Source organism: Rhodamnia argentea, chromosome 11 (genome assembly GCF_020921035.1).
Source record: "Rhodamnia argentea isolate NSW1041297 chromosome 11, ASM2092103v1, whole genome shotgun sequence".
NCBI lineage: Eukaryota > Viridiplantae > Streptophyta > Magnoliopsida > Myrtales > Myrtaceae > Rhodamnia > Rhodamnia argentea.
In genome coordinates this window covers 13,120,926-13,139,637 of record NC_063160.1, presented here as the reverse complement: position 1 = coordinate 13,139,637, position 18,712 = coordinate 13,120,926, and the positions used below count along the sequence as shown (strand labels likewise).

General features: G+C 41.9%; 4 protein-coding genes across 6 annotated transcripts; 3 read left to right on the top strand and 1 right to left on the bottom strand.

Moving 5' to 3' along the window:
• Positions 1–1,017: 1,017 nt before the first annotated feature.
• LOC115736363 (protein RADIALIS-like 3) lies at positions 1,018–2,885 on the top strand. Of its 3 annotated transcripts, none has more exons than XM_030668042.2 (2): positions 1,018–1,454; positions 2,184–2,260. In XM_030668042.2, exon 1 carries the CDS (start codon positions 1,210–1,212, stop codon positions 1,450–1,452), a length of 243 nt encoding a protein of 80 aa, XP_030523902.1. In that variant the 5' UTR covers positions 1,018–1,209; the 3' UTR covers positions 1,453–1,454; positions 2,184–2,260. The 3 variants fall into 3 exon arrangements, 2 of the variants coding, with proteins under 2 accessions (XP_030523902.1, XP_030523901.1); XR_007196973.1 differs by having other exon boundaries at positions 1,020–2,062; XM_030668041.2 differs by lacking the exon at positions 2,184–2,260 and adding an exon at positions 2,675–2,885 and having other exon boundaries at positions 1,027–1,454.
• Positions 2,886–4,452: 1,567 nt separating this feature from the next.
• Positions 4,453–9,502, top strand: LOC115736361 (ATPase family AAA domain-containing protein 3-like). The gene is made up of 8 exons (XM_030668040.2): positions 4,453–4,935; positions 5,096–5,191; positions 5,465–5,575; positions 6,001–6,310; positions 6,405–6,495; positions 7,083–7,431; positions 7,786–7,934; positions 8,409–9,502. Exons 1-8 carry the CDS (start codon positions 4,639–4,641, stop codon positions 8,917–8,919), a joined length of 1,914 nt encoding a protein of 637 aa, XP_030523900.1. The 5' UTR covers positions 4,453–4,638; the 3' UTR covers positions 8,920–9,502.
• A 1,272-nt stretch (positions 9,503–10,774) lies between these two features.
• On the top strand, positions 10,775–14,888 carry LOC115736399 (embryonic protein DC-8-like). The gene is made up of 3 exons (XM_030668098.2): positions 10,775–11,131; positions 13,201–13,313; positions 13,750–14,888. Exons 1-3 carry the CDS (start codon positions 10,992–10,994, stop codon positions 14,643–14,645), a joined length of 1,149 nt encoding a protein of 382 aa, XP_030523958.1. The 5' UTR covers positions 10,775–10,991; the 3' UTR covers positions 14,646–14,888.
• Positions 14,889–16,506: 1,618 nt separating this feature from the next.
• On the bottom strand, positions 16,507–18,327 carry LOC115736425 (zinc-finger homeodomain protein 6-like). The gene has a single exon (XM_030668141.2). The coding sequence runs from the start codon at positions 17,850–17,852 to the stop codon at positions 16,794–16,796; it is 1,059 nt and encodes a 352-aa protein (XP_030524001.1). The 5' UTR covers positions 17,853–18,327; the 3' UTR covers positions 16,507–16,793.
• Positions 18,328–18,712: the final 385 nt, after the last annotated feature.

Sequence of the window (18,712 nt, the reverse complement as noted above, 5' to 3'; positions counted from 1 at the left end):
TTGAGCCACTTGAGAAAAATATCGGCGCGCGAAATATCCGAGTTCCTCGAAGGTTCTGCAAATTCGTTATCATCCTCCACCATCGCCGAATCTCGAGGGATCTTCGAGCGCAATATGGAGAATGGATAATCAATTTGGTAGTTTGATCCTCACCTTCCCTTCGAAACAAAAGCTACAAGTAGACTGGTTTCGAATTTTAAGGCTGCCCGTCCTAAAATGAAGAACACGGCACATTCGACTCCGGCCCGAATTTTGCTGTCGCTTTCTGATTCTGGCCAAAGCAACTGCATTTGGGAATCTAACTTAAGAGCAAATTACTAGTCACGCCGAGTTAATGCATTGAGCGGGACACTGTCATCTCGTCCAATAAAATGACTGGAAATATGAGGAAATAGACATGTCATTGATGAGGAGGAGAGCCACTGCCTCCTTATCCAGAAGTGCAACTGAATGACATAACTTGCGTTTAATTAGTCAATCGCGGTGCTTATGCACCGGGTTAGAAGAGGAAGAACTTTGGCGAGTTCAACGTTCCAAGATACCCAAACGGAAAAATCCCGCCGGAAGGAAACCCGGCGGATCCCTGTAAAATCATTACAGAACTACTTATACTCTGCCAGGTACAGAGCATAGGCGATGTATTATCATCAACCAGACACCGACGGGTCATGACCGTAACGCAATCGACCCGTTTCCAAAACCCGAGTATCGCCCCTCCAGAAGCACATTCTATCATCTCATGTTGTCCTGAATTGAAGAGACAGTTAATCTTGTCGATCGTCAAGCCAGCCACTGCTTTAGCAGATTCGAAAAAGATGCTATTCCGAGAAGACAGCACAATGTGATTTCTCGTACTATCACCGTCAGCACTTGAATCTATTGGTCCAACTTGGTGGGAATTTCGCTGCCGTTTGTTTTTCTATTTTAAACCGAAAAGAAAAGACAAAGATACCGTCCTTTGGATACTTATTTTCCCTCTCTTTCACAAGCTGTGTTCCTTTGTCCTGCATCTTCTTGTGGCTGCTAATCAAACGGGTCACTCCATATTCTTCCCCCCTTTCGAAGATATATTCCCTCTCAACTGGCTCAACCCCACACATCTTCCTTTTCCTTCCTTCTTATAAGGAGCTACTCTCCTACCATCTTCCTTCAAGCTGTTCAATTACATTCTTTCTCTTTAGCCTTTTCGAGAGATTCGTTTTTCGCTAAATGGCGTCGAATTCTCTGACTTCTTCATCCTGGACGCCGAAGCAGAACAAGATGTTCGAGAAGGCATTGGCTCTATACGACAAGGACACTCCCGACAGGTGGCAGAAGATCGCCAAGGCCGTGGGAGGGAAATCCGCAGAGGAAGTGAAGAGACACTACGAGATTCTAATCGAGGACCTCAAGCACATCGAGTCCGGCAGAGTCCCTTTTCCTAATTACAGGTCGAGCAACAATAGCGGCTAAAGGTAATATACTCAGATGTATGGACTACGGCTTCTCTTCAAGTTTCGTTTAGTGGTTGCTGGCATTAGATTATGGCTCGGAGGCCATCTCCATGCTGCGGCATTGATGGCTTCACACCTATCCCCATGTTCTGTCAATGTTCTTCTCTATAGAAATATATACTGATTTGCTCCATCTGAGTGGGTACAACTAAGAATAGTTAGTCGGTGTGCACATCTTTTGTGTGGAACTATATCATTTGACCAACTGTGACTACATGGTTGTGCACAGACGAATGTCATATAGTACTCGCCAAAGCCGAGTCTAATCGGCACTTGCCAAAACCAAGCCAAATCAACTCGGTCAACTTGCCCAAACCCAAGTCCAATCGACTTGTTAACCGACTCTTTGAGAAACTGTTGAATGTCACTGAACTTCACAGAAAAAAATAAAGATTCACACTTTTTGTCTGGTTTTCAAGATTTATCAGTAAATTGTCATAGCTAAGAACCTTTTCCACAATGACAAGGTGAGAATACTATTCTTGTGGGGACCATAAGCTGAACCGGTAGAGAAGAAACTTGGGAATCTGAAGTCCCCCAAGTTTCAATCTTGACTGGTCCTCCCTCAGGTTTGCTTCGCTCTGATCAGTTGGCCTTTGTCCCACCTGCCAACTATTCCAGATAGCGACACATCATCATGGCTCGATAGATAATTTGACAAGTCAATGATTTTTTTTTTCCGTGTTTCAGAATATCACATGTAAAAGGCAATGCATGAACCAGTGTATGACCACATTGCAGATGCAACTCTTCTTATCTTGTCTCTCACCCAAAAAGAAGAAAAGGAAAAATTCCAACATGAGATCTGAGCCATCTGATCCTCCTGTTTTCTGTGGATAATGCTTTAATGGTCCAATGCTTTCCTGGTGCAAAGACACTTGTTTGTGAGGACAGTGCATGAGAAAACAAAAGAGTTCCCTTTTTCTTTTTTAATTTCTGTGAAGATTCTCCTCCACAGCCATCAGTTGTTTTATTATACAAACCCAAGTTTCTAGGTCTCCTATTCCTCTGTGAACTTTGTTGCCTTTCTACTTTTTGTCTCCACTTAGAGACAAAAGACCAGGTATTTCTCATACCCATCTGGATTTTTGGCTGCTTCACTGATTACAAGTACATAAGATTTCTTTCTTTTGCTTCTAAATGCGCGGAGGACAAACCTTTTCGCTGCTTTACATCAACAGGTTCAGTTGAAGTCTATGGAGTTCCACTGAAGCTTTAAGATGAAGGGTAGCAGATTCTGATCTGCATATTATGTCCAAGAAAGCAGGAGGCACAAGAAGTAGGCATCATAGGTCTGATGTTTCCACTTGTAATATCTTTGTGATTTAAGTAATTTTCGACTTGAAAATTGAGTAACTCAGTGCAAGTGAATGGATGAAGTACCATTTACCACTTGTCTATGATATTCAGCAAAATGTCTCACCCTCTTGGCCGTCTGCACAATGTATCTGCAGAAAAAATCGGTTATCTAAGCTCGTTACGGACCATATTAGACACAACTGAATTTCACAATTCGATGAACAACAGGCCACACCGGTCAAAACCCGCATTGAAAGACGCAAATCCCTCGTTGTTATTCCTACTTTCTAGCAATGTCTCAACACATGACCGTCTGAAAAGATATCAGATTTCAATGGGAGAGGAAATGAGGACGAAGCCTGGTATATTAACACTAGAATCATATGACTTTGAAGGAACAATAACGTGACATATTCGGGAAAAAAAAAGAAGGATTAACACTGACAGCAGAGGGAGAAATTCTTCTACGACCAAACGGAGCAAGAACAAAATCAGAGTGTTTTCAGCAGCCCCCAACCAAATGACAACGTTAACAGTCGCAGCTTAAGTAGAACACAAGAGGCAGCTGATCGAGAAAATGTAGAACAAGAGAGCAGCATGACGACCAATAGAGTACAGACAAATTTAGCGTTTCTTTCGCAAATTGAGAGTAAAAAGGCTTCAAACGGCAGCCCCATTGCTTAAAGATCATGCAGATAATCTCTCTCTCTCTCTCTCTCTGCGGGGATCAAGTCGGTCGAACTCAGATCCAAGGTGAATATATGGGTGGTAAGGCGAAGGCGGCAGCGACGGGAAAGAAGGCGGCGGCGGCGCCATAGTGTGGTGGCTCAGTCAGGGTCCCTGTCGCCGCCGGTGCTTATTGAGCGTGAATTTCAAGCATTTTGAGAGCTTGCACTTTGTGCGGACACATATCGCTTCACGCATTTTCTAATTTTTTTTTGTATTAAAGTATCATTTATTTCGAGAAAGGGAAATAATTTAAAAAAATTTCTTAGAAAAATATTATTTATACCAATTACAAAATTAAGTAAAGGAAAAATATTTTCATCGTTAACAAAAATATTTAAATATAAATTGTTATCGATAATAAAAAAATATTTTTAATTAATTATTTTAACCAATATAGGCAATCATTTTTACAAAATTATTTTTTAAATTACTTATTTTTAGCTAAACGAATGAAGTTCGATAGTATTTGGGATTGTCATGTGAAAAAGAGGAACTGAAAAATAAAAGAGAAAGATATCTGTAAAGTTGGACATACAGAAGGCATAGTGGCACTTTCGGGAAAAAAAAAAATCGATCGATATCCAACTTGATTATCGTCGGTTTACAGGTGGAACACAAAGTCGAGCCTAGGTATAGTAATTTTTTTTTTTTTTTTGGGTCGAGCAAGTATAGTAAGTTAGAATACCACGCAAAATGAAAAGAAATTTTATGTCTATTTTCGAAACTATTGAATTTTTTTTTTTATAAAAGTTAACAGAAAAACTAAATTAAAATATCCATGGAGAAATTACGCCAAAAGGAAGGAACCACAAAAAAAAAAAAAAAAAGGGCTTGGGCCCAAAAGAGAGTCCCTTGATTTGGGCCACGGTGTGGATTATGCTCCAAGCAAAGCCCTCTCTTCCTCCTCCTCCTTCTTCCTCCTCCTTCCGAATTCCAAAACCCCATCCCGCTTAAACCCTAGACCCTCTGTGTGTGTGTGTCTCTCTCTCTCCTCTCCTGGGATTTATGGTCGGCTCGCGCCAAAAACGACCCTCTTCCTCTCAATCTCGATCCGTACCTCCCGGTCTCTCTTCCCTTTCTTGTGGAAGCGCCGAGGGCCTCGGATTGAAGCTCGGAAATGGCGGCCTCGAGGCTGTCCTCGGCGATTGCCGCGGCCGCGGCCGCCGCCGCCTCCCTGTCCACGCTATCGACCCGCGCGTACGCCGACGCTCCCTTCCGCTTGCCGGGTTTCTACTCTTCCGCGCCGCCTCCGTCTCCGCCGCAGCAGCACGCTGAAGGTGCTCCTTCCGACGCGGCCTCGCCGGCGCAGCCTGAGCCTCCCGAGGAGCCGCGAGGTTCGGGGTTCGACCCGGAGGCGTTGGAGAGGGGAGCGAAGGCCCTCCGGGAAATCAACAGCTCTCCTCATGCGAAACAGGTCTCTAGTGTTTCTTTTGTTTGTTGTCGATCTCTGTTTTCTGCTCGGTTGTGGAGAAACCGATACGGTTGATGGCAAGTGGATATGGAACGAGAGGTTCTGATTGTGATCATTTTGAATTTGGTAGAAATTTATTTTGGGGCGTTGAATGAATGGGCAGGTTTTTGAGGTGATGAGAAAGCAAGAACAGAATCGTTTAGCTGAGATAGCTGCGGAGAAGATCCATTATGAGTTAATTCAAGCTCAAACTGACATTGTGAGTACTGGACCTGTGATTGATCCGTCTTTCTATGAATAATCACTTGCTCAGTTAACAATTTAAGCTCAGTCTGCAGTATCCTCTTGATTCATGTAACTGACGATTACGTGATGTGTTTGCTCGTTATTGGATTTCTTGGGTTTTTCTTAATGAATTACATTGCTGAGTCTTCCATGTTGTGCTGCAATTTGTTTTCTAAGATCGCCGTTACTTTTTTGCAATTTGCCACTGAGTTTTTATGGCCCGATCCTTTGACATTGTCTTTGGCAGGACAGGCAGAGGAAACTGGCTGAAGAGCAGAGAAATTTGGTTCAGCAACAAGCGCAGGCAAAAGCTCAAATGCTCAGATATGAAGATGAGTTGGCGAGAAAGAGAATGCAGGTGCAATGACTAACATTGAGAATCGACCTTGTTGACAGTTAGAGACTTGAGTTATACCTACGATTTGTTGCATGGGTTGGCACCCCCTTGGTACCATTTTGCACTAAAAGCTCTTTTACTTATGAAAAGAACTAACATAGAAGCATCAATATGCTATTAGGAAGGAGAAATCTTGAGGAGCATCATTTTTGCTCCTTTTATTTTTTGGGCTGGAACTTCTGATTCGATGATAACTGAAGATGAGATTTTGAGCCAGTTGAATAGCTTATTCTTTCTCAGGATTACAGTGCTTGTGTATTTTAGCGATGTCGATGGGATTTTTTCCAACAAATATTGCGGTGTTCCCTTTAAAACATTGAACTGTATTCACGTGGAAAGATTATCACTATCAAACTACTCATGACATCATTTTCCAATGTTCTCAGACAGACCACGAAGCTCAGAGGCACCATAATACTGAACTGGTTCAAATGCAAGAGGAATCCTCTGTAAGAAAAGAGCAGCAAAAACGGGCGACGGAGGAACAGATGCAAGCCCAACAACGCCAGACTGAGAAAGAAAGAGCTGAAATAGAGCGAGAAACCATAAGAGTGAAGGCCATGGCTGAGGCCGAAGGCCGGGCCCATGAAGCGAAACTGACAGAAGACCATAATAGGAGAATGCTTGTAGAACGAATCAACGGTGAAAGAGAGAAGTGGCTTGCTGCCATCAATACATTATTTAGTCATATTGAAGGTATGAGACCAGTTTAACATATGCTTGAGTTTGTTCTCTGCTTCTGGTGTTACAGTTTTGTTCATTCTTATTTTTTCGTGGATGGAATCTGCAGGTGGTTTTAGGATATTACTGAATGATAGAAACACATTGGTCGTGACTGTGGGTGGAGCTACTGCATTAGCTGCAGGAATTTACACCACCAGGTTTGTTTGCGTGAAACTCACATTCAAGTTAAACTAACATAGAGCATGTGTTTTCTGGTGTCCTGATAAACGCCAATAGATGATTGCCGTGTGCAGATGAGGGACTATGACTTTAATCCGGAACGAAACCTATGCCTGTTGTCCAATCTTAGTAGTAATCCCATGTAAGTGCTGTAGTCATACTGGAAATTGTGATCGATCAGTTTGAACATTTTTCCAATTCTAAAATTTAGTATCTTCCAATAGATTAGGGGATTAGGCAGGACTCCTTGGTATAGAATAACAAACAGCTTATATAATGTTGTAGATGTTAACAGCTAACATGACTGCCAACATTGACCAAAAAAAAAAAAAAAAAACCTTAACTGCCAACATAACAATGAAGTTTCACCGTGGGGACAGATATGAACGCTGAAAGATTCAGTAAAATGCATCTTGGAGTGCTTAACTTTGGCATTGTTCAAAGGCATTTAGCATAGGTGGAAAATTGTCTCTCTTTGGCTGTTTTTGGGTCTCTCATCTGCATACTAGGAAATAGATAGGTCTTGTTATTTCTCTTCAAACTCTTCTGGTATTTTGTTTTTCAGGGAAGGTGCTCGAGTCACATGGGGTTACATAAACCGAATACTTGGGCAGCCCTCACTTATTCGGGAATCATCCATTTCTAAATTTCCTTGGTCGGGCCTTATTTCTCGGGGAGGAAACAAACTTATGAATTATAGCACTGCTGCTGCAGCTGGCTCCACAGTGCTTTCAGAGAGTAAAAATGGCCTTGGAAATATTGTTCTCCACCCTTCATTGCAGAAAAGAATAGGACAACTTGCTAGAGCTACAGCAAACACCAAGGCTCATGAGGCTCCATTCCGCAATATGCTGTTTTATGGACCTCCTGGCACAGGAAAAACTATGGTCGCTAGGGAGATAGCTCGAAAATCGGTATGGTAGCAACTCTTGCTCATTTCAGTGTTATTCTTTCCCCTGAGTTGTTTGCTCCTTTCATTTCTCTTTTAGTTTTTTCAACCTCGCAACTCTAGGCAAAGAATAGCAGAAAATGATGTGCCCTAACTTGAATTCCATTGAAGGCTTGTTGATAGCCCTGTAAACTTCATCATGTCTTTTTACAATCTACCTAAATGTTTTCTTCAATTATGTTTATGTTGCTTTTGTACTTCTTTGGTGTTGTGCGCGCGTGCGCACGCGTTTTTCCTTTTCTAGCTGTCCTTTCCATTTCTTGTGTGCATTCAGATGGGTATATCAAAACTTTATTAATTTATTTATTTCCTCTTCCAGGGTTTAGATTATGCCATGATGACCGGAGGGGATGTTGCCCCGCTAGGTCCACAGGCCGTCACCAAAATCCATCAAATATTTGACTGGGCTAAAAAGTCAAAGAAGGGTCTCCTTCTCTTCATAGATGAGGCAGATGCTTTTCTATGCGAGTGAGTTCTTTTCTTGCATGTATTGATCTTCAATGTGTTTAATGAAACTGCGGTTTGCTTTTTGACTATTATCAGCAAAGCCTTAGGAATGAAGTGGCTTGATGGAATGTTGCTAAATTTTACTTATGTGATTTCTTTGAGGAAATTGATCTGAGAAATTGTTTGGCCGTAAAGAACTGATTTGTTGGTGTACACGATATATAGCAGATTGCAGAAAGCTCTATGATTGTTTATATGCTGGTATGATTGTAGTTTGGTCAGTGAAGATGTCGTTTTGTTGGAATCCCTTCGTTGTTTAGTAACATGTTGAAGTGTGAGGTTGGTAAAATTGATGCCTTTTTTTTTTTTTTTTAAATTGATGCTTTTAAATGAGCCCATTATTCCGTTGGGATATGAATACGGTTGTTAGGATCAGATTCTGTTTGATTATGCACAATTTTCCATCACCTGTCATGATTCCTTCTTCAAATGCAGGCGTAACAGTACATATATGAGTGAGGCTCAGCGTAGTGCTCTGAACGCTTTGCTCTTCCGGACTGGAGATCAATCCAGAGACATTGTTCTCGTCCTAGCAACAAACCGGCCTGGGGATCTTGATAAAGCTGTGACTGACCGCATCGATGAAGTGATCGCGTTTCCACTTCCTGGGGAGGAGGAACGATTTAGACTGCTGAAACTCTATTTGAGGAAGTACCTCTGCGGTGAAGGGGATGAAAGATCTCAGTGGGGTTCTCTATTTAAGAAGCAGCCTCAAAAGATAACCATAAAAGACTTGTCAGATGATGTGCTTCGGGAAACTGCTCAGAAGACGGAGGGGTTCTCTGGCCGAGAGATAGCGAAACTAATGGCCAGCGTGCAAGCAGCTGTCTATGGAAGGCCAGACTGTCTCTTAGATGCCGATCTTTTCAAGGAGATTGTAGAATACAAAGTTGGAGAGCATCAACAGCGGATAAAATTGGCAGCCGATGGTGGTCAGCCTGCCTAGATTCTGGTTTGCAAGTTTTCCTTTTCTTAATGGAGAGGCTGCTTCCCCAAAAAATTTTCTGCGAAATCGTCTCATTTGTAATCCTTGGCTTTTAATGGGAAAGACGTGTTTCTATGCAATTCTTTGGTAGATGGGATAATGCTCATACTGTACAAAACGATTGAAATCCAGGGAAGTAGATTAGAAGGAAGCAGCAGTGGTCCTTCGAGAGGTTGAGCAGTTGCAGCTGCTGCTTCCATCTGATTGAGATGAAACTTTCTTTTGTAGATTTGTCCCAAGTAATGGGAAAAATTTATGTGTACATCTTCATGTTTTCGGAATATGACCTTGCGGTAATTGCCAATCTTTGGTTAGGGCATTACCCTTGCTGCGGCTTGACTTTGCATCAGTTTTATTGGGAACATCTGCCTAATTTTAGACAAGAAATTATCCAAACATCAAATGATTCTGTGTCATGCATGATACAAGAACATCATTGCTAATGTCCTAGAACATCATTGTCTCTTTGGTGGTTCTGTTAATTAGCTAATTGAAATTCGTTTGATTTATTCTCAATTGAACTAGGCGATGATGATTGCCTTGCTGTTTATTTGTGCATTATTACCTCCTACTTATTACTAGAGTCATTCCTGGAACGAATACAGGGAGAGGAATAATAGCATGCACCTAGGAGAATGTCCTTTCTTTTATATTTGATCACGGAGGTCATTTTCTTGATAAAGTTGAAGGGGAGGGTGGGGTTGATCCCATGAGAAACTCTCGTATGCTTCGTCATAAGAGCTAAAGTACTCGTTTCTCAGGTAGTCAAATCTCTATGCCCATGTCCTTGAATATATAGAAGGCCCATGGATACCTGTATGCCCGTGAACTGGTTAAGTATAGACTTTCGTCCTGTGTAGGTGGTCATGCTCGGAGTAGTTCGCAAGAAGTAGATGAAATTCGAAAGAGTGGTCCCAGTTCGTGAGTTGGAAATTTCACGATGCCCAAATCTTCCATGCCGCTCTTAAGGGTTTGAGAGTAGTTAATCATTACCATCATTTTGCACACAATGGCATTGGCACCTTGTATACTAGTTCGTATGCATTCACCATTCTTGTATGGCTATGTTTGTTAAAAATTTCAATGCGCCATAACTTATTTGCGCACGTGATACGTGTGTTCGAAAATGAGAAGCTACGAAATTTCAAGGTAAACAATTTCTACAAAATTAGATTTTGTACTTCGGGTTGGTTGAAAAATTCCTCCCATATTTGATGGACAAGATGGGCCATGAATTGTTTAATTCATCGAATAATACACGTATATAGTATCAACAACCAATATAACAAATAGTTTTATGATATTACGTGCACGAGCCTTTTTAGAGTGTTCGATTAATGTCATTGAATTGCAGTGAAAAAAGTTTCATAAAAAAAAATCATGAATCTATCATATCGGTACCAATTAAGTTTTAAGTTGTTTTGTATATATATTAATTTAATTCGTTCGGTCAATTTTGATTGAAAATCGCCGACGTGGATGTTGGTCGTCCTAAGTATTATGATTGACAATAACGTGGATAATTTTGAGCCATACTATTTGAGAGAAGAAAATAAAAATTTAGTCATAAGTCAAGTTCCCGATCATATTTGTCATCTGGGCATTTTTTTTTTTTTTTCGTTCCCCGAAAAATAGTCTGCCCTTTGAAACGTTCTTCCTTTCATCTAGACACCGCTGCTCAAAACTCAAAACCCGATACGCGCGCGAAATCCTCCCCGCGCCCCCGACCGACGCGGCACCCCGTGGCCTTCCCTGCCAGCGACACGTGTCGCCACCTCCGCCCGGTCAGCTTCGTCCCCCCCCACCCGCCACGTTTTCCGAACCTGCTTTTAACGGCTCTCTTCGCACTGCGTTTCCCTCTTCGCTTCTTTCGTCGTCATCTTCATCTTCTTCCTCAATCGCTCGCCTTTCAGATTTCGCGCGCAGAGAGACACTCGCCTTCGCGTACTCGAACCAGAGCTTCCTTTTATCTTTTTACCTGTTATTTTTGGATCAGTCGCTGCGAGACTGCAACTTTGCACCGGAGAAGAAGCATGGCCAAGAGGATTTTGATTTCCATCACGTTGCTGCTGGCGGTCGCGCCGGGGACGTGCTGGTGTTGGGCAGACGATGCCAAGGACGACGCCAAGCACAGAGCTTGGCAGGACGGGACCGACTCCTGGGCCGATTGGGAGTAATTTACTCTCTCTCGCTCTCTCTCTCTCTCTCTCTCTCTCTCTCTCTCTCTCTCTCTCTCTCTCTCTCTCTCTCTAATTGAATCGATCGAGCGTTCACAATTTCGAATCTGCATTTGTGTGTGATGATTATCGTCTGGGATTTTCGGTCCACGATAGATTGAGACGGGTGGCAGGTCCGACGAGTAATTTGAGGAATGTGTTATTATTATTATTATTTTTTTTTTTTTTTGGTCAGAGGGGAATGTGTTATTGCTGAGCCTGTTTTACACTTTTCGTGCTTTCGGCGTGTTATGGTGATCGATTGCGTTCAAGATTTATGACTGTCTGCATCATCGGACAGATTAACTGATAATCACATTAGTCAAACGTTAATCAATCTAAGCACGTGTTACGATTTTTCTGAAGATAAATACATTGTGTTCATCATCCCTGAAAAGCACGACAAAATGTTCAAATATATACCATTTTGCCTTTCATTGTACTGTCAGTTATAAAGGTTACCGCATATTTCCGTAAAACTATTAGAGATGACTATACACCACGAATATGATAGACATTCATTGTTTGATGGGTAAGATGGTAGCAAATTTTGATAGATTCCAAATGAAACATATAGATCAAGGGTGAATGTATGGATTCAAGCGCAATCTAGTGTTTGATCGAGTGATATAACGGATATAATAGGTACATATTTTCAACCTCAAATTGAACTGAACAGTAATTCAGATGGATGATAATGTTATTATGCTATTATCCATATGAGATGTTCCTTTAGGAAATCTAGTAGTTTATTTTTCCCAAGTATGTTATCACATGATGTAATATAGCTGTGCCATAATTTCAAAAATAATCATTGTCTAGAATTGCTGGTTAAGTTCAGTTAGTTGATGGCATGGGATGCTACAATAATTAACAGCATATAAATGAAGGAATTCAAGGGAAGAGGTTTTGCATTAGCCTTTCTTCATACATATTGCTTGAAATGTCCGGGTAAATTGGACGGAAAGGTCATTTTACTTTTGGGGGCTTTTTTATTGGTATCATTTGTTTCATGCCAGTACATCATCTCCTTGTTCCATTGTTTATTGGTCAGTTTTAGTAACTTGGTTCTAATTTAAGATTTCCATGTAATGAATCGAAGAAATGGCGTTCATGTGAAAAGGTGCAATTGAATGACTTTTTGTGCCGTCAAGTATAGTTATAGATGGAACACTACTTCCATAAATTGCCATCTAAATGGAGACAATACTGCTGTTTTGCACTATTTCTTCCTCCCTGCAATATAGAGAACTCAGTACAGCTGGGGTATTAATTATATTTGGGTAGTTTAGTAATTAGGCTGATAGAGTACATCTATATGTTTGTTAATCTATACTACAGTCAAGGGCAAATCTACTAACAGACATTGTCCTAGACTTCTTGCTTTAGCTGGAGAGTTTGCAAGCATTATTCCATTCAAAGATCAGGTCGAGGTTATGGTCCTGTTTGAGAAGTTGCTTGCAAACAAGAGAAACCATTAGGATTAGGAAACTAAGTTTAGTCTGTGCAAACTAATTTTTCTGCTGGAAGTGGACAGATAAACGTTCCTAATTGTAAAAGATATGCATGGAGCCACATAGATGTTCAAGATTATCGACTTAGGCTTAATTTTTCTCAAAGATGCTGCGAGTTGAAAATAACTTCGATTGTGACAAATATGAGCAGTAAAGTGCATTGCTTTTCCACTAGATTTTGTAGTTCCTAATTTCTCTCGCTTTATGCCCCTATTATTGCCCACAAGAAAAAAAGCTGAGAAAATTTGGGAAATTGGAGTTGTTAAACGCTTTATTGTTTGTAAACACTGCACTATTCATCGATGATATCTGTGTTTGGATTGGTACTTTATGTCCTTAATTTTCGAATATTTGTCAAACGAGTTTGAATTGATTCTAGGGATCACAAAGCTTGAAGCTTATTTCTTGTCCTCCAGTTCAAATTTTTGTGTAACTTTGTTCGAGTGTGTTACTTGAATTGTGTAGTTGATAGAAGTATGTATCACTTGCTGACGCGAGGAATTATGTGATAGGGGAGGTCTTACAACTAAGCAAGACAAAGTGGAAGATGTAGCTTACGATATCGTTGATAAGGCTGGGCATGCCGCTTCAAAGGCCACCAGTACAATGAAATCTGCCGCATCGGGTAATTCATCACGACCTTACACTTTGCATGTGTGTGATTTTTGTTTTCGTTTCTCTTGCACATTTTGTTCTTTGAAGTTCTTTGAAGTTCTTGTGGCATATATTCATATGGTTGATACAACTTAATAGGAAAGACGACACTGCTGCAAGTTATCTTCTAAGAAATTACTTTAAAAAATATGTAGATATCTAATAAATCCATGATTGTCTGGTGAAGCAAGAAATTGTCCCCAAATCTTCATGACTAAAATTGGATGTCTCTTCATTTCATGCAAAGGCATTGTGGAGGCATCAGTCTAATGATACTGGAGTGGATTTCTTTCAATATTGCACAAGTCGTACATATAACTAGGATAGGAAGATGACTCATGCATCGAAGCCCTAATTGACAGACCTGTCTCATATGTTATTCCTTGGTCACTCTTCTATTCATGCAGATGCCTCGAAATTTGCTTCTGACAAAGCCGGAGAGGCTGCCAATTTGGCCTACGGAAAAGCTCATGACATAGGGAGTTTTGCTTCGGAGAAAGCCGACCAAGGTATGAGAATGGCATCTGATAGCGTTGGTGATGCCAAAGATTCAATGGCGGAAGCAATGGAGTATGGCAAAAACAAAGCAGCTGGTACTTATGGCACAACTAAAGACTATCTGCTCATGGCTACTGATATGGGCTTAGATAGAGCTAGTGATATATCTGGAGCTGTGGGCCATGGAATAGATAGAGCAGCTGATCTTTATGGTCAAGCAAAAGACAAATTGAATAACGCCACCGACATGGCTTCAGATAGCGTGCAAGGAGAAATAAGAGATGGCAGAGAAAGAGCTTCTGATCTCTACGGTGAAGCTAAGGAGAAGCTGAACATGGCCACTGATGTGGCTTCAGATGGGGCTAGTGATGCGAGAGAGAGAATGACAGGTGCAATGGGGTACGGAAAAGACAAACTAGAGGACGGTTACAACGAGGCAAAGAACATGGTTTCAGACAAGATTGGTGATGCCCAGGAGGCTATTGAAAGAGCTGTAGGATATGGAAAGCAGAAAGTAGCGAATGCATATGACGAGGCAAAGCACGGGGTCAACAGGGCATCGGACATGGATTCGGAGAAAGCTGGTGATGTGGGGGATCAAGTGGCTGGTGCAATGGGCTATGGGAAAGATGAAGCAATGGATGCATATGATGAAGCTTTTAAGAAGGTCGGGGAATCGTATAAAACAGCCAAGGAGGCCATGACGCATGAGGCCAAGTCTAATTATGAAGCAGCGAAGGAAAGGGCTTCAGAGGCAGCCGGTTATCTTGGATCAAAGATGAGATCGGACGGCTCGGAGCTGTAAGCCCAATCAACTATTGTGACATTAATTAGTAACTTTCGGTCATTTCATAGTTTTGATGATTCAACTAACTAGGTGCGACCTTTAACTCGCCTCATGGTAAGATCTTGAGCCTCCAATGAAAGGATTTAGTCAAGAGAGTGATGTAGATTTACTGTTTCAGTACCACTCTTTGGTTAGCCCTCATCATCTGTGTTCAGACGAGAATAATAACTCCTGGTTAGTAGATTTACCTTTTCATTACCACACTTTGGTTAGCCCTCATCGTCTTAATACGGATGAGAATAATAATTCTAGATTATGAATATGTTGTTTGCTGATAGTGCTAAAACAGTGGAGACAGCTTTGCTGCCCTAGATATTGCAATATATACTAGTTCAGCTGCCCACTGCAGGATTGTTCACAACTGGTTGACAAACTAAATGTGCTTCAGTTTATTTCATGAGATTTAGAACTCTAAACTTGATGAAATGGCTTCCTTGAGAGAATCTTCAAGTGTTTCTCTTTGTAATTGCTGCTTGTTGACATGCTTTGGAGATGATTCTTCCATTTTCTCGGCTGAGGGCATGACATTTTGTACAGCATCAGCTGCTAATTCTAAGGGAGCAAGGCATGAAAAATTTCCGCTTCAACCTTTTTCACCTTTATTCTCAGCATGGTTTTGACTCTGAAAACAAGCTTGAAACAAACTTGGATCCTTTCAACATCGTCTGAGTCTAGGGGTCTGAAGAGCTCCCACTCCATCGACAGATTCAGTCACTTTCGTCGTGTTATCTTCTTTGCATCTGTCTATTGATACTTTGAGGTCAGCGTCCTAGGAATCTCATTTTTTCTAAATGGTGACGAAACTAATCTCTTTTTATTTCCAAGTGCTGGAATGAACATCTATCCATTGAGCAAGGAGTAGGCCGAAGTGAAAACAACAGGCATGCAAAAAGTGGTGAATTCGTTATCTGAACTTGTTCCAGTTAGCGACGAAGCTTGTTCCTTCCAAGTGCGTTCAATATTGAATCCCGATATTCTTCTTTCTTATTTGTCTCGAACATTTCTACCATTGTCGCTAGTGCGATTTCTCTTCTGGCTTCGTTCTAAGATGTGACGATCGACTTCCTTGCCTTCTGTTAGATCATCCACCACGCTTAGAGGACCACCCTAGCTGAAATTATGGAGAGGGCTCACCTAAACTGTAGATTGTACAATTTCATGTGAAAGCTATCCTGGTCCAATCCTTGCCACATTTTTATTTGGACAAGATAGATCTTGTGCGATCAAGTAGATTTCCTATGTAAAGTCCTCCTGGTTCTGTCTTTTCTTGGTCTTCAAATAGCATGAACTTATCAGGAATTGAAACACAAAAGGGTGAATGACATATCCATCTCATGGGACCATTTGTCTGAATTTGTCTGACAGAGGCGTAACAGTGTCCCCCATGCATTAAAAGTAGCAAATAGAGGTACACTGTACGTCCCTCATCGCAAGGGACCCTAATAGTGATTAATTTTTCAGCTTCTAAGAAGAATCTTACATAGTTTCCCTAAGCAGTGCCTGAATAGTGTAAACTCGGAAGTTTTCATGGTGGTTTCTTTTTTTTTTTTTTTTTTGGTCATATTCATGGTGGTTTCTTAGGTATCGCTATCTTATTCAGTACTTTAGCGACCTAAAGAGAGATACTGTCAACTCCTCTTTCCTTTATCGTTTGATCCTTTTAAGAAGCTGATGATTGAGAAAATGGGCACCAAAGGAACCAAAACATCATGGGACAAAGAGCTTAGGAAGTTAAGCTAGAAACATTGTACATGAAACTTTTCCAGCTGAAAACCCAAATTGAAGTTAGTACATGTACCTTCACCTTTGTCTCGAGGACCCAAAAAATTCATTCTAGCTATTATCTTTCTGTATAATTCAATGTCCCCCAACATATAAGAGGCCTCAATTGGGGACGGTAGGCAGGTTTTACCATGAATTAATAAGCAGCTCTGAGTTGCTGATGATTCGGAAGCATCTAAAAACGGCAGGATCTTTGCTACAACAAAGCCTTGGAAACGGGGGGAAGTCAGCCAAAATTGACTGCTCCGATCTATTTCCTCTAATCATGAACAGACAGTATCGACAATTACAATCTTATTCCCTAACAAGAGTAACTTGATCTTTTTACCTTTGTTGCTTCTTCATGGCTTGTTTGTTGTTGTGCATCCACACTTTGAAGGCCTTCCTTGTCACACCGGCCTCGGCGCAGAATTGCATCACTTCTTGTTCATCTTGCTTCTGAATCCTCCACCCCAACTTCTCGGCGAATTCCAACATGATGTCTTTCTGTTGCTGAGTGAACTTTGTCCGAAACCTTTTCTTCGATGACCCCAGCTGTGTCGATCGAAGCACAGCATCACTATGTTGAATCATAGTAAGGTCTTCACTTGAAGAATCTTCCGGGACACCCCCGCCGAAGGCCATCATCACTTGTTGATTTGGGGCCGCCATGCCAGCGGTGGCAGCAGCAGCACTTGATATGCAATAAGAGAACCTGTGATGCAGATTGATTGGGTTTGGCTGGGGAATTGCATGATGTTGTTGGGGAGGAGGTAAAGCAGCTCTTTGGCCATTCGTTTTGTTGCTGCTATAGTAGTGGCTAGGTGTGTACTGCGGTTCACCATCGACCTCCTTCCTATGGAAATTGCGGTGGCACTCACACGCAGCGCATCTGAAATACCGCGGCGTCCCTTCCTCCCCACTGGGCATGAATTCTCCGCAACCGTCGACAACATGGCTGCCCATGCTTGCCGCATGATTCTTGAGGCACTCTCTATACCGGACAGTGGAGGCAGAGACAATAGCGGTCGCCAGCTGCAGCTCTGGCGTGGGGGATTGCGTGTGTCGCCCTAGCGGCGGTGAGAGCGGTTCCGCGTGTGGTCTAATGCTGACCGAACTGCCCCCGGGAGCTACAGCGATCGGAGATGGAGACGCAACTGCAAACTGATCTTGGTCGGTTTCTTGATACTCTCTTCTAGGCTTGCTTGCTGATTGGTGTGGATTTGGTGGGTGGTGGTTCTGAGGATATAGATGATTGCGATGATCTAGGGTTTGATCTCTTCTAACACCAGAGGCTGTATTTGCAGGAGAGAATTTGGAGGAAGAATCTTCATGTGGAGGGTTGTACTTGTACCCCAAAGAACTTGGCATCTCTCTTTCCTGTTCTTGGCCTCCCAGTTCCATCTAATCTTTGCCCAGGCCTGGTGATAAATACAGCCTTGATCTTCCAAATCTCCCAACGTGCTTATTTAATGGAAGTCAAAACAAGCTACAGAGGTCTATCATCTTCTTCTACTCTCCATCATGGTTTATCCCTCTTAAATCATGGAGTCTCCTGTGCTGATCTCCACCCTAATTCATCGTCCCATCTAATCAGAGAAGCATCTTAATCCTCAGGCCTAATCCACCCTAGCTGACCCCCCACAAGAAATACTTATATTCCTACAAGCTGCTGCTTCTTTTCTCACGCTGATTTTGACATTGTGTCTGGTGCTGATCCCACCAACCAACCCACTTCACTGTTTTGAAAACCCTTCTCTCTCTCTCTCTCTCTCTCTCTCTCTCTCTCCCTAGCTGGATTCCAAAGTCTTGCAACCAAAGCAGAAGGAAGGAAGAACACACACACAATGACACAAAACTCCCAACTCAATCTCCCTCTTTTTTCGACCCAAAAAAAAAAAAAATCTCCCTCTTTTTCCCCCCTAAAGAAAGGTAAGTGTTTGGAATTTGAAAGTGAAAAACTGTGAGGATAGGAGATCAGAAGCACAAGAGGGTCCCCACCAGTAGTATATAAGACTCACCTGAGTGTTTTGGGGCTCTGTGGATTTGGGGAATTGAAGGAAACGGCTGATTCAGTAGCCTTGCTAAATCCTAAAGATCTGAGAGAATCCAGGAAGAGAAAGAGGGAGTTTTAAGGGAAGGAATTGTGTTTCCTAGTGGCCATCCGGGCCATAAAGAAGCAGGAGAGAGAGGAACAGGTTGGGTGGGGATCGTACGAAAGAAAGAGAGGGGGAGATAATGCGGTGACAGTGTGGAGTGGCATT